This window comes from Ovis aries, chromosome 1, assembly GCF_016772045.2.
Source record: "Ovis aries strain OAR_USU_Benz2616 breed Rambouillet chromosome 1, ARS-UI_Ramb_v3.0, whole genome shotgun sequence".
NCBI lineage: Eukaryota > Metazoa > Chordata > Mammalia > Artiodactyla > Bovidae > Ovis > Ovis aries.
The window spans coordinates 276452460-276467698 of NC_056054.1; the positions used below are offsets into that span (position 1 = coordinate 276452460).

The window sequence follows — 15239 nt, forward strand, 5'->3', positions numbered from 1 at the left end:
TCAAGATTGCTGGGAGAAATATCAAGAGCTTCAGATGTGCAGATGAAACATTGTAGGTCAACTATATTTCAATTATACATATATATATGTTTTAATTTCTTCCGAGGAGCAAGTGTCTCACCTTCGTGGCCGCAGTTACCGTCTGCAGTGATTTTGAAGCCCAGGAAAAGAAAGCCTCCACTGCGTCCATGTTTTCTCTATTTATTTGCCATGAAGTGATGGGATTGGTGCCACGATCTTACTTTTTTGAATGTTGAATTTTAACCCAGCTTTTTCACCCTCCTCTTTCACCTTCATCAAGATGCTTTTTAGTTCTTCTTTGCTTTCTGCCATTAGGGTAGTATCACCTTCACTCTAGAGAGTCCATGGACAGAGGAGCCTGGCAGGCTACAGTCCACGGGGTCACAAAGAGTCGGACATGACTGAGCAAGTTCACTTCACTTTACTTGTAGGCGACATTATGGTCTGTACAGAAAACCTGATGGAATCTACAAAAAAAGCTACTAGAACTATTAAGTGAGCTTAGTCTGGGTTGCAAGATAAAAGATTGATATACAAAAAAAATTAGTTGTGTTTCTCTATACTGGCAATAAATAACTGGACGTCAGAATTAAAAAAACACCATCATATGCAATGGAATAAAAACCTTGTAATTATTTAGGGCTAAATCTGACAATAGTGGAGGGGATGGAATTCCAGTGGAGCTGTTTCAAATCCTGAAAGATGATGCTGTGAAAGTGCTGCACTCAATATGCCAGCAAATTTGGAAAACTCAGCAGTGGCCACAAGACTGGAAAAGGTCAGTTTGCATTCCAATCCGAAAGAAAGGCAATGCCAAAGAATGCTCAAACTACCGCACAATTGCACTCATCTCACATGCTAGTAAAGTAACGCTAAAAATTCTCCAAGCCAGGCTTCAGCAATATGTGAACAGTGAACTCCCTGATGTTCGAGCTGGTTTTAGAAAAGGCAGGGGAACCAGAGATCAAATTGCCAACATCCGCTGGATCATGGAAAAAGCAAGAAAGTTCCCCCAGAAAAACATCTATTTCTGTTTTATTGACTATGCCTAAGCCTTTGACTGTGTGGATCACAATACACTGTGGAAAATTCTGAAAGAGATGGGAATACCAGACCACCTCACCTGCCTCTTGAGAAATCTGTATGCAGGTCAGGACTGGACCTGGAACAGTTAGAACTGGACATGGAACAACAGACTGGTTCCAAATAGGAAAAAGAGTACGTCAAGGCTGTATATTGTCACCCTGCTTATTTAACTTATATGCAGAGTACCTCATGAGAAACGCTGGACTGGAAGAAGTACAAGCTGGAATCAAGATTGCTGGGAGAAATATCAATAACCTCAGATATGCAGATGATACCACCCTTATGGCAGAAAGTGAAGAGGAACTAAAAGCCTCTTGATGAAAGTGAAAGAGGAGAGTGAAAAAGTTGGCTTAAAGCTCAACATTCAGAAAATGAAGATCATGGCATCCAGTCCCATCACTTCATGGAAAATAGAAGGAGAAACAGTGGAAACAGTGTCAGACTTTATCTTTTTGGGCTCCAAAATCACTGCAGATGGTGACTGCAGCCATGAAATTAAAAGATGCTTATTCCTTGGAAGGAAAGTTATGACCAACCTAGATAGTATATTCAAAAGCAGAGACACTCTGCCAACAACAGTCCATCTAGTCAAGGCTATGGTTTTTCCAGTAGTCATGTATGGATGTGAGAGTTGGACTGTGAAGAAAGCTGAGCACCAAAGAATTGATGCTTTTGAACTGTGGTGTTGGAGAAGACTCTTGAGAGTCCCTTGGTCTGCAAGGAGATCCAACCAGTCCATTCTACAGGAGGCCAGTCCTGGGTATTCTTTTGAAGGACTGATGTTAAAGCTGACACTCCATACTTTGGCGACCTCATGTGAAGAGTTGACTTATTGGAAAAGACTCTGATGCTGGGAGGGATTGAGGGCAGGAGCAGAAGGGGACGACCGAGGATGAGATGGCTGGATGGCATCACCGGCTCAATGGACGTGAGTTTGAGTGAACACTGGGAGTTGGTGATGGACAGGGAGGCCTGGCGTGCTGGAATTCATGGGGTCACAAAGAGTCAGACACGACTGAGAGAGTGAACTGAAACTGAACTGAAATCTGACAAATGTGCAAGAACTGCACAGTGAAAACTATACATAAATATCTCTGAGAGAACAAACAGCCTGAACAAATGAGGAGCTGTGTCCTGTTCCCAAGTCTAAAGACGCAGTGTTATTAAAATGCCAATTCTTTCTCAAATGATTTATTAAGTTAAAGCAATCCCAGTCAAAATCCAGCTTTTTTTTTTTTTTTTTTGGTAGAAACTGACAAACTGGATCTAAACTTCAGAGAAATGAAAAGACCCATCAGACCCCCAGAATCATCAGGATGACTCTGAAGAAGATACAGTTAGAAGATACAGATTCCCTACAGACTTATTCTGTGAAAGTGAGAGTCCCTCAGTCATGTCTGACTCTTTGCGACCCCATGGACTATGCAGTCCATGGAATTCTCCAGGCGAGAATACTGGCGTTGGCAGCCTTTTCCTTCTCCAGGGGATCTCCCCAACCCAGGGATTGAACCCAGGTCTCCCGCATTGCAGGTGGAATCTTTACCAACTGAGCCAGCAGGGAAGCCTTATTAAGGAGTTTTCATAATCAAGACAGTGTAGTTTTGGTGAAGAGTTTGGTAGAGCAACAAAACAGAAAATCCAGAAATGCCACACATGTGCATGGTCAGCTGGGTTTTGACATAGATTAAAAGGGAATTCAGTGGAGGAACCATAGTCTTTTCAACAAAGGGTACTACAATAATGGGAAATATATATTTTTTTAAGTGAAAAGTAAAAACAATTTTGATGTATAACTCGATACTTTGTATCATATAAAAAATTAATTCAAAATGGATCTTGGATTTAAATATAAATCCTAAAACTATAAAGCTTCTAAAGGAAAAGATAGGAGGACATTCTTATGACTTTGACTTAGGTAAATATAACACTGAAAGCAAGATCTTTAAAAGAAAGAAAATTAATTTGGATTTACCAAAATCAAGAACTTCTTTCTGCTGCTTAAAGAACAGTGTTAAGAGAATCAAAATATAAGCCATAGAGTGAAAGGAAATGACTGCAGGTCACAGACATATGGCTTGTGACGATAATACACGAAAGACTCGCAAAACTCAATGATAAGAAAACAAAGAACTCAATAAAATTGGGTAAAAGAACAGACACATCCTATAGGAAGATATATGGAAGCAAACCATATGAACACATACTCAGCCAAATGCAATTCATTACAGGAATGCAGTTTACAATCATGTTGAGATATTATGACATACCTCTGAGAATGCTTGAAATGAAAAACACTGGCCATATCCCATGATGACAAGAATGTGAGGCAACAGGAAACCTCGGGCACTGGGTTGGGAATGTGAAACAGTCCACGTCCTGTGAGGAACAGTTTGCCAGTTTCTTATAAAGTTAAACTAATACCTGTGATACGAGAAGTTACTTTATCCCTAGGAATTCACCCAAGAAAAATGAAATATGTCTATAAAAAAGCATGCATATAAACGCTCGTAGCATTTTTATCTATGACAACCCCAAACTGGAAAGAACCCAAATATCCATCAGATGCTTAACAAACAAACTGCACTATAGGCACAAAGGTTATATTGTGCAATAATAAATGGAATGAACATGGATAAACGTGAATGTATCCTTCTTTCATGCCCAGGGAAAGGCAGAAAAAAAGCAAGCACATTCTGAATCATTCTATTTGCATGAAATTCTAGAACAAGATGCTTACTCCACGGAAGGGAAGTTATGACCAACCTAAACAGCATATTAAGAAGCAGAGACATTACTTTGCCACCAAAGGTCTGTCTAGTCAAGGCTATGGTTTTTCCAGTGGTCATGTATGGATGTGAGAGTTGGACAATAAAGAAAACTGAGCACCGAAGAATTGATGCTTTTGAACTGTGGTGCTGGGGAAGACTCTTGAGAGTCCCTTGGACTGCAAGGAGATCCACCCAGTCCATCCTAAAGGAGATCAGTCCTGGGTGTTCATTGGAAGGACTGAGGTTGAAGCTGAAACTCCAATACTTTGGCCACCTGATGCGAAGAGTGGACTCATTTGAAAAGACCCTGATGCTGGGAAAGATTGAGGGCAGGAGGAGAAGGGGACGACGGAGGACAACATGGCTGGATGGCATCACCAACTCGATGGACATGGGTTTGGGTGAGCTCCGGGAGTTGGTGATGGACAAGGAAGCCTGGAGTGCTGCAGTCCATGGGGTCGCAATGAGTCGGACGCGACTGAGCAACTGAACTGAACTGAGCTGGAACATGAAAGCTGATCTAGAGGGACAGAAAACAGTAAGCGGTTTCACGGGGACAGTGACGGGAGAGAGCGGGAAGGGGGAGAGCGAGGGAAGTTTACAGGAGGCACACGGAACCCGCTGGGTGGATGTGCCACGTTCTGAGTTGCGAGTGTTTCTGTGTCTGTGTCCTATTTGTATTTGGCATACGTGTAAAACTTTATCCAACTGTACACTCTACATAGTTCCCAGGTGGTGCTAGTGGGAAAGAACATTCCTGCCGACGCAGGAGACATTAGAGATGCGAGGCGGATCCCTGGGTTGGGAAGATCCCTTGGAGAAAGGGTCTTCTCTTGCCTGGAGAATCCCGTGGACATTGCAGCCTGGTGGCTACAGTCCACAGGGTGGCCAAGAGTCAGACACAACTGAGGCATGCGCACACAGATAGTTTATTGTATATCAGTCATACCTCAATAAAGCTGTTAAACTTCGGCAGTTCACTGTAATAAATTGTATAGGTTCTCATAATATGTATTTCTGAGTGTCAAATATACTTTTCATTTTGTGTTTTTTTAATACAAACTTTGGATGAATTCTGTTCTTTATTCTTTTTTTATCCCATGTCACTGCATTATCGGCTCGCCAGGTGGCTTAATGGCAAAGAAAAACAGTGAAAGTGAAAGTTGCCCAGTCGTGTCTGACTCTGCGACCCCACGGATTGTAACTTGCCAGGCTCCTCCGTCCGTGGGATTCTCCAGGCAAGAGTACTGGAGTGGATTGCCATTCCCTGCTCCCGGGGATCTTCCCGACCCAGGGATCGACCCAGGTCTTCCCCGCACTGCGTGCACATTGTGGGATGATTCCGGTCTGAGCCCCAGGGAAGCCCTCAGTGGCAAAGGGTCTGCCTGTAATGCAGGAGATACAGGTTTGGCCCCTGGGTCAGGAAGATCCTTTGGAGAAAAGAAAGGCAATTCACCCTAGTATTATTGCCTGGGAAACCCAGGACAGAGGAGCCTGGCAGGGGACAGTCCTTGGGGTTGCCAAGAGTCAGATGTTAACTTAGCAATGAAACAACACTTTAGTATATATGAAAGTCTCAGCAAATTCTTTTCATAGTAAGATGGGGTATAAAAACACACACTAGTAAATATAATAGTCCATATTTTAGCAGGACCAGGAGATGCTAAATGGTAACCAAGCTTCTGCACAAATATCTATTTAAAATGTGTCACCAACTGTTTGTATTCTTTTTTCATGAACTTCTTGTTCATTATCTTAGTCTGCTTTTATTTTGGTAAATAGGATTTAATTTAAAGTGCAAAGAAAATATATAAGATACCAAGACCATCTTAACGATGACAGAATCTACTCTATGTTTGTAGCGCATGTCTTGGGGAGTTAAAGTCTTATGTTAATATCTGTTAAATGTCAAGAAGTGAAATAGTTTCATCGTTTCTATTACTAAAGTGAAAGATTGTCTGTTCATTGTATAAAATTAGATACTTTGCTTAAGTAAAAAATATTTGGAATTTTTATAATTTTTCATTTCATTGTTGCTGTTCAGTCACCAACTTGTGTCCAACTCTTTGCGACCCCATGGACTGCAGCCTGCCAGGCTTCCCTGCCATCACCAACTCCCGCAGCTTGCTCAAACTCATCTCCACTGAGTTGGTGATGCCATCCAACCATCTCATTCTCTGTCATCCCCTTCTACTCCTGCCCTCAATCTTTCCCAGCATCAGGTCAGAGTCAGCTCTTTGCACCAGGTGGCCAAAGTATCTGAGCTTCAGCAGCACCAGGACCCAGGGTGGTCATTTTATTAAGCATGCCCAGATATTCCAAGCACAGTAGATAACACGTTTTAAAAAGTTCAAGTAGCATTTATAGTAGAGGAAGTGTTGTTATCCCCAGCTCAAGTATAACAGTGACATGGAAAACTGTCGTCTCTCTTGTCATTATAAGAATAAAATGATTCACACTTAAAAAAATAAAATGCACCACCAAGAAAGAGACTCAGGACACAGGGAAGAGACTGGTGGTTGCCCCGGGGGATGGACGGATTGGGGAGGTGTGGAGAGGGAGGCTGGGGTTAGCAGGTGAAAGCATCTATATGCAACATCCATGAACAGCAAGGTCCTATGTGTAGCACAGAGAACTATCCTTGACACTCTACAACCAACTGCAATGGAAAAGAATATCTATACACAAAAAGTGCGTTAATATATAATTAATGTATAATTGAATCACCTTGCTGTCCAGCAGAAATCAACAGAATATCGTAAAGCAACCACACTTTAATAAGGAGAAATAAATAACTGAAGTAAAACCAGTGCAGCACATCAGGACTTCCGTGGGATAAGGGTCTCACTCCACACTACACCCCCAGCACACCTCCGCATGGTCTGGCATCACTGATTCCTTTATTAACTTACAAGTACGTATCTCTTAGAGTAATACCAACATGATATTGAATTTACTTGCTCATAGATGGTTGAATCAGTTAAAGCAGTGCATGTAACACTTCCAACACTAGGTAGAAGGTTCTACTGATCCCAGATGCAGAGTCCCTCCTCTATGTTATACTTTTTCTTAGCTGTTCAGTAGAATAATTTATTTTCAGAATCATGCTGACACATTCTGACATTTGAGTGGTTTGATTTTATTTGATGTATTACCCTTTTTTAAAAATAGGATACATGCCATACGTCTCTATGAACTTCAGTGTTTCTAGCATAGAATTATTAATTAGATGTAGGTCTTCATTTGAAAAATAAGTTTACTGGATTGTGCCGATTGGAGTGTGAATTAATTTAACGTAGTCTTAAATAGAGGAATCACCAAATGCAGTTAAATTTATATGTTCTTTTTTTCTATTTCTTAAAGCTCATGCCCCTATTTAGAGACTTTTTTTCTCCCCAGGCTAAGAAGATTTCTGCCTTTTTAATTTTGCCTTTGTGAGCATGTTGCAAATATTCTACCTCACTCTGCTCACTCTGTTCTTCAGGTCCATTGTAGTAGAGCCAATTCTTTGTTTCTCTGCTTCTCACCTGTTCTGTCTATTTATTTGTGTATAAGATGTCAAAGGAAAATGAAAAGTAACACCTCCAAATACCACCTTGAAAGAGAAAATGCCAACAAATTCTTTTCTGCACCTGAAGCTTTTAATTCTTTAATCCACCATGGAATGTTGCTTAATTACATATTTTATTATGCATAACTGAAAATTATGTACTTTAGTTTCAACAATGATATGAAAGCACTTATTGTTTATAAATAAAGAGCGGCTGGTTTGTCTCTACTTTTTTACGTTACAAATATTTGTGGAATTCTCAAAGGTTCTCTTTCTAAAATTGGCTTTTTTAAAATTCTCAGAGAGACCCAAGAAAAACTTCAAGTTTTAATACTTTCTTTGGAAACCAGAAAATTCATTACTTTGCAAAATCAAGATTATGTCACGTTATTATGGGCAAAAGCCATTGAATAGTTTGGATATTTTCATAAGTTTCATCATAATTTTAACAAGCTTCACAAAGTATTTATTGACGGAAAAATGTTACAGTGGTTGACCTAGGTGATGAACCCTTGGAGATTCATTATACTATTCTATCTGTGTGTGTGTGTGTGTGTATTTGGAAATCAAATGTGTGTTTAAAAAAACCTTGGTTATATGGATTTTAACCAGAGTTTTGGAGTTAATATTTCTTACACTGGAATTCAATGACTTAGTGATAGACTTTTTCATAGTAGTAAAATAATTATGCTATGTTTCTGAAAATGTGAAATTGCATTTAATTTTTTTCTATATTTTCTGCATTTGATAAAGCTCTTATTGAGAAGAAAAGAGATGGAAACTTTTAGATATAAGACTTGGGTTTGAAACCAGTGTGGAGTCTCCCCTCTTGTGTCTGCCTTAAGTGTGCATGGTGGGACAGAGATGTCTGTGGCAGTGTCATGTAAAATGAAGCCTTCCACTAATGCTGTTGCTATTATCATTTTAAGCATGTTTGAGGGCAAAGCTATGAAGGAGCCTTACAAGGTAAGAAGTCTTTGTATGAGACCTGGTAGAACAAATATTTGACAATTAAAACTGGAAGCAAAGTTGGAGTAGGTGAAACTGTCCCCTCGTTAAGACGCTGTGGGGTAGATTTGTACCCTGGACAAATGTGCATACTGAACCCAATGGCACAGACTCAGTGAGTTATTGCACACACTTAAAATATTTGAACTTTCTCAACATTCTCACTCAACAGGTACTGTTGGTTCTTCTATGACTGGAGAAACTCCTACAGCAGCCCATGGGACACCGTTTCTTTGGGGAGGAGGGGTGTAAGGGCATGAATCAGAGGTTGTCACTGTCAGGAAAACTTGTTTGAACACCATACAAAGCAAATATTCAATAACAGTAAAAGAAAATGCAACAAAGAATAAAGAAATAATGTGCAACATTTAATGCAAAATACGGTCGAGTTTCTCGGTGGTTACTCTGCAAGGCAACGGGAAAAAAAATGGACCGCTGTTTTTCATCAACCACCTCATCAGCTAATATCAGAGAATAGGGCCCCAGTCATGTGCTTCTGATCGCAATAGGGATATTAGTTGAAACAGCTGACACAGGAAGGTGACTTAATGACTTAATGTACAACCTTGATATAGAGCAAGGAATCAAAACGGAATTCTTGTAGAATTATTTTGATAAAATGGAATTTTTGTAGAACTTTTTGGATAAATTTGGAAATACATATGATCCACCTAAGGAGGGTAAAGCAGGGAAGGTTTAAAAATGTTCATCTTTTAAACATGAATTCCAAACTATTTTTATTTGACATGTGGAATTGTTAAACAGGTAATAGTATTCTGGTCATAGACATTTCTTAAATAAGTGTTCTTTGTATTTGATCAAAATGTGCATGGTAACAGACTGTAGTTTAGCCTTCGTTCAAAGACATACAAGTATTTAGTATTTACACTAAATGGATTGCCTCAGAAGAATAGTGAATACATTCCCTTAAAAACTAAAAAAAAAAAAAAAATCTTTAAGGTGAACTATAGTATCTTTATCTCCTAATGTTTTAGATAGGATTAATATTCTTGAACCTCCATTGGTTTCCACACTCTCATGCAAATTTCTGGCTTGCTTTAACACAGCAGTCCAATTTCTGTTGGCTATATGACAGGGCATACACATATTAATTGCTCTTTTTTGAAAATATCACCAAGCAGTTCAGAATACCTTATTTATTGATAATATCGTGAAAATCAAGGACCTTAATATCAGCCAAAGATAACAATATGGAATAGGGCAGAACTGAACGATGAGATGTATGAGGTCGTCATTTTCACTCCATCTTGAACCATTTGAAAATGTTTTCTACTTAAGCTACGTATTTCAGATAAGCACAGTTAGATATAGATTTCACTAATGAAGAAATAAACTTTTTTTTTTAGCTCAGAATTCCTTAGGACTAAATGGTAATTTATATGCATTTTATATATAATATGTACAGGCTTTAAGGGTCACACAACTAGGGCACACATGTTAGTTACCTTGGTTTTCAAAGGTTATGTGTCAACTCTGCACATTATGTGCCAAGGGGATACTATCATTATTTTTTGCATAATGTGCAAGTATTATATGGCCACAGAGTGAAATACAAACTAGTGGCAAAGTGCTGAGGGAAGGAGTCCATGACAGATTCAGACGCACGAGGTTGAATATTACCCGTAAACTACCTGACTCTGCTAAGGCCTTAGCAGCACGGAGCGCTACGTCATGCCCAGCTTTTAAAAGCTTCTGAAGTACTTGGACACCAGGAAGCTTGGTCAAGGAGTTCTCCATAGCCTCTGGCAACACCGGGACTGGTAGGGGGGATAAATGACACCCGGGAAGCAACGTGGAAGGTTCCTCAAACCTCTTGCAAAATGTACCATCTTCCCGAAGAACAATTTTGCTCACTCCATCATGACCAACATTGTTCACTGATATGTGCTTTTTTTTTTGGTTTAAAATATATTAGCAAGATGATGCTGCGTGAGTGAAAGAGTCTGAGAATTTTATTGCCATGTTGATTTCTTATACACACTCTTCAATTTACTGAAAATGTATTTTCAAAGAAGTTAGGAGGCTGGTGGGAAAGAAAAAAAATCTTATTTGCAACCCAAATTCCCCTTAAGGAATATAAGGAGTTTGACTCCTTATATTAGGTGTTGTGCTTATGTTAAAAAAAAAAAACAACACACACACACACTACCCTCCACTCTAGCTTTTCCCTTTAAAGTCAGAGAAGATAGGCTATTTTTCATTACATTTCATAGCATATTTAATTACCCTATTTATTATTTTTAATACATGAAATCTGGTTTCTATTTGAACTCAAAATTATTTTGCTAAAATGATTTTCTGAACCCTAGTAATAAGCTAGAATGTTTAAAGGTGTTTTCTCATTTAATACAAAGAAGTGTAACTCTTTCAACATAATTTTAAGTTTACAGCAAACCAGCTGCCTCTGAAGTAGTTCAGCTGTGCTTCTAAAGTAGATAGTAACTGAAAATTGAATTGGGAGTTTTCTATGATCCCATTTTAGTTTCGTAAGTTCGGCATCAGGGGAGTCCAGTTGCCCTCCGAGGAGTTCATCAGGGTCCAGGGAAAAGAGGCAGGAAGAGAGTGGGTGATTTCAGAACCAAAGGAACCCAAACACCCCCTAACAAGTATGAAATCTTAAAAAAGCAGCAAAATGTGAAGCAAATGTGAACAAAAATAACCAAAAACTGCAACACTGGCCCTATCCCTTACATGAGCACGAGCGAACCTCACTTCACTTCCTGGAGTCTACTGAGCTTTACATTGCAAGAATTTTGAAGTTTAAATTCCAGGTTGGTTAATTCTTATCTTCTTCATGGAGTTCTTATAGTTATGACATACACAACCAAATGAGCTCAGTGATTAACTTGTATTCCATTTACAACTTAAGAAAAAATACAGTGCTTACTAAGGAGTTCTTGCACAGAAGGTCCATTCCCCCCCTACTTAGGTTACTTTTAATGGCCTTTAAAAATGTATATACACCAGCTTTAAAAAAGTGTTGCCATGATGAGCGTATTGTGAAGTAAATGCAGATGAATCTATTCTAAGTGCGTATCTGCTAGAGACTGAACTGATGTCTTCATTGGTGAGTCTTTTGACCATCCTCCTAATCAAGTAAAACGTCAACCAAAAACAGGTTATCATTTTCACTGTTTAACTTAAAAAATGAGCATATGTTCGAGATTTAATTTTACAGCGTTTCAAGTGACTTTTAAATTGCTCTTTTTCAGATCTGTAAAATGTCAAGAAAGTCTTAACATGCATCTTACTGAGAGGGCCACCTTGGACTCTTTGTGTCACTTCACATAAGCAGACAAACCCTACCATGTCATACCATACAAACAATTTTAATCGTGTAGTTACAGTCAATAACCACTCCTAATCAGAACATTGCTGCATAAAGAAAATTGTGATACACTTATAAAAACAGCCAGCTGTAACAAAATAGCTGGTGTTTTCATAGCCATAAACTCATAAAAAAGAAATAACACCTTTATACAGAAATTTTATACAGATGTAGCTTTAAAATTGATTGTAAACCAAAGGAAGACACGTTGCAAACATCAATTATTTTCACATTAATTGCATAATTTTCTAAGGTGATCTATTAGTTTTATTAACCTAAGCTTATTTGCATGATAGTAAAAATTGCATACAACAGTAAGAGTGAAGCTTATAGTATGAATTGCTTGGATAACATAGAGCACTTTTTATAGGCAACTGTGTAAAGCACATTTCATCTATTTAAAACTTTTAAGACACTTTGTTTTACTGCCCATCAAAATACATTTATAAATAGAAAAGAACCAGTATGGTAACAAGAGAAGCAATATTACATTTAACGGAAACTTCCAGAAATTAATTACAACATGATGCTGCAGGATCTACAAATAAATAATGAGGACTAAATTGTGTTTCACATTTTCTTTTCCTTTTTTTTTAAAAAATCTTGTAACAATGAGAATGAAAAAAATTACAGTGAACTTTTATTTCCAAAATAAAAACAAATTTGAATTACGGCAGTGCCATATAATACAAGGCATTTGTTGGCATATGTTATCTTTAAACTGCATTCCACAGTCTATAGTTCTTTCGCAACATACAACAGAGTAACAAACTCTTTTTCTTTTTTTAAACAAGGGGCGAGTTTCCAAAGATAAGTGTTACAGAAGTAAAGGAAGGAAATGATAATCACAGAAGTTATAATGCTTGTTTTGAGGCTCCAGAATAATAATAAAATTAAAAAAAAAATCACTGGTTATCATGCTTACGGGGACACACACCTGGGTGTGTTCCGTGAACACAAATTTTCCATTTTTAATACCAAACAATCCGATGCTTCACCTGGGGCTGCCAAGCAGTTCGTGAGAGAGGGAGGAAAACGTTTAGTGCAGTCAGTATCAGCCTTTCTCGACGTTCCCGTTTGTGCAAGTTTCTGACGATTCCCTGGCCGAACGGCGGAGCGCGAGGCTCGCAGGGAGCCCGGGGCGGACCCCCCCCAGCCCGCGGGGCGCTGATGGGGGCCCGCAGCTCAGTCCCTGGCGTCGGCGCTCGCGTCCGTGCTGCCGTCGGCCGCCGGCTCCTCCTCGAGCTTCACCGCGAAGAGCGGGCTAGCGCCCGCGCCCGGGGCGCCCTCGTCCGGGTCCTGCAGCAGCTCGTCGTCCTTGTAGTCGGCCACGTCCACCTCCAGGCCCGCGTGGTCCTTCAGCCGGCCGTGGTGCTTGAGGTGGTAGCGCTGGTTCTGGAAGAACTTGATGACGGTGTGCTGCGGCAGGTCCAGCTGCGCCGACAGCGTCTGGATGGCCTCCTCGTCCGGGTGCAGCCCCACGTCCTGCATGAAGCTCTGCAGGATGCCCAGCGCCTCCACCGAGATCTTGGTCCGCGGCCGCGCCTTCGGCCGGCTCTCATCCTCCGCCTCGGCCGGCGCCGCCGCGGGCGGCTGCCGCGCGGGGAGCCGGGGCCCGGCCGGGGGCGGCGGCGCCTGTGCCGGTGCGGGCGGCGGCGCGGGCTGCGGCTGCGGGGGTGCCTGCGGCGGCTGCGGGGAGACAGCGGCACAAGGTCAGCGGGGCCGCACGTGCCCGGCCCCGCGCGCGCCTGGCCACTGCGCATGCCCGGCCCCGCACGTGCCTGGCGCCTCGCGCGCGTGGTCGCTGCGCAACACCTGGGCACTGCGCATGCGGCCTCGCGCGCGGCGCACCAGGGCCCGGAAGGAGCAAGCCCATGACCTGCCGGGCTCGGAATGCGGGGGACGGATGCCGGACAGAAACGCAGGCCAGCTGAACGGCCCACGGCACCCGGGAAGAAGGTCAGAATGATCGCTAGGTCGGAGCGATCGCTAGGAAGGGAGGATCGTGGAGGGCCTGGGTGGCTCCAGGGCTTCCTCGCCAGAGGTCAGGCTGGCTCACTTACACGGCTGAAACTCAGCACTCTGAAAGTGTGAGCCACGTTCACCAGGAGGATATGCCTCCGAGGTGAAGACAGCACATTGTGATGTCGGTAATTAATAAAGATTTAAAAAGACAGAGAAGGTAAGTGTGCCAAAGGTAGCTTAGGAAGGTGCGCTGTGGACACACTGGGAAGGAAGTGTGTCGTCCCGCTGCAGCAGATGGCTAAGACGTGGCCCTGGCTTACAAGGCCTCATGTTCCAAATAAAATGGGGAAGCCTGTGCTCTTCTGCAGCATTCAAAGTGAAAGCCGCTCAGTCATGTCCTACTCTTTGAGACCCCATGGACTATACAGTCCGTGGAATTCTCCAGGCCGGAACACTGGAGCGGGCAGCCTTCCCTTCTCCAGGGGATCGTCCCTACGAAGGGATCGAACCCAGGTCTCCCGCATTGTAGGCGGATTCCTTACCAGCTGAGCTATGAGGGAAAGCATTAGCTCTTGTGAACCCAAAGAGTTTCTGAGATTCTTACGTTTGTGAATTTCCTACCAGACAGTTCAATCTAACAGACACACATTTCTTACCGAATTGCACGGGGCTGACACTGCAAGATTTTTTCTTACCGAAGAATAAAGGTTTCATTCACCCCACAACGGCTAGTAAATTGTTCTGTCTATACTAAGCTCAGATGTAATCAGGATTTAAATTTAGTGTATATAGACACTTTTTCATAATTAGTATCTGTGCTGTAATTTTCCATACACAATTATACATAAATGTGTGACATACACACACACATACATACACACACACTCCAGCTCCAGGATTCTTATCAACAAAGGAAATCAACCTAAGGAAGCCTAAAATATTAGAACGTTTATACTGTGCCCTAAGCATTTCCTTAATCCCCCTAAGAAGCAATTTTATTAAAAACAATTTACATTTTCAAACAAGTACTTTTTTTTTTTTACTTATCTTTTTTTGTTTTTTCGAAACAGTACATTTTTCAGGCTTTCATGATCATTTTAGTGCTTGATATCCTAAGGGATTCTCTTTCTCAATTTATCTTTAATATATACTCAAGGATTCTTTTTCTTAGTGGATGGATAACCCAATTTTTGTTGTGTGTGTGTGAGTATCACCACTCTGTCCCCCACCCCGTGCCCCCACAGACACACACACACACACACAGACACACACAGACACACACAGAACAGTACCAAGAAATAATATGCAGGTGATTCAACAAAGAGAGTGTAGAATTTGAAGACTTGGGATAGCAATGGCATTTTCCCTTTAAGGGGAAAACTAAAAGCATCCCTTTGGATGTAACAGAAATAATTAGTACAGCTCAAGATCAACTTCAATACGCTTCCTAAGCAATTGAGGTCAACAACTAGCTAGGCCCAGACCTTCCCCA

General features: G+C 41.2%; 1 protein-coding gene across 9 annotated transcripts in view; it reads right to left on the minus strand.

The window, feature by feature from the left end:
- Positions 1–11764: 11764 nt before the first annotated feature.
- The window catches only part of SATB1 (SATB homeobox 1), a 100274-nt gene continuing 96799 nt past the window's right edge, over positions 11765–15239 (minus strand). For all 9 annotated transcript variants that reach the window (XM_042238832.2, XM_060406684.1, XM_060406690.1 and 6 more), the window contains one exon: positions 11765–13471. In XM_042238832.2, the coding sequence (XP_042094766.1) occupies positions 12968–13471 (504 nt within the window). In that variant the 3' untranslated portion in view covers positions 11765–12967. The remainder of the gene's footprint in view (positions 13472–15239) is intronic.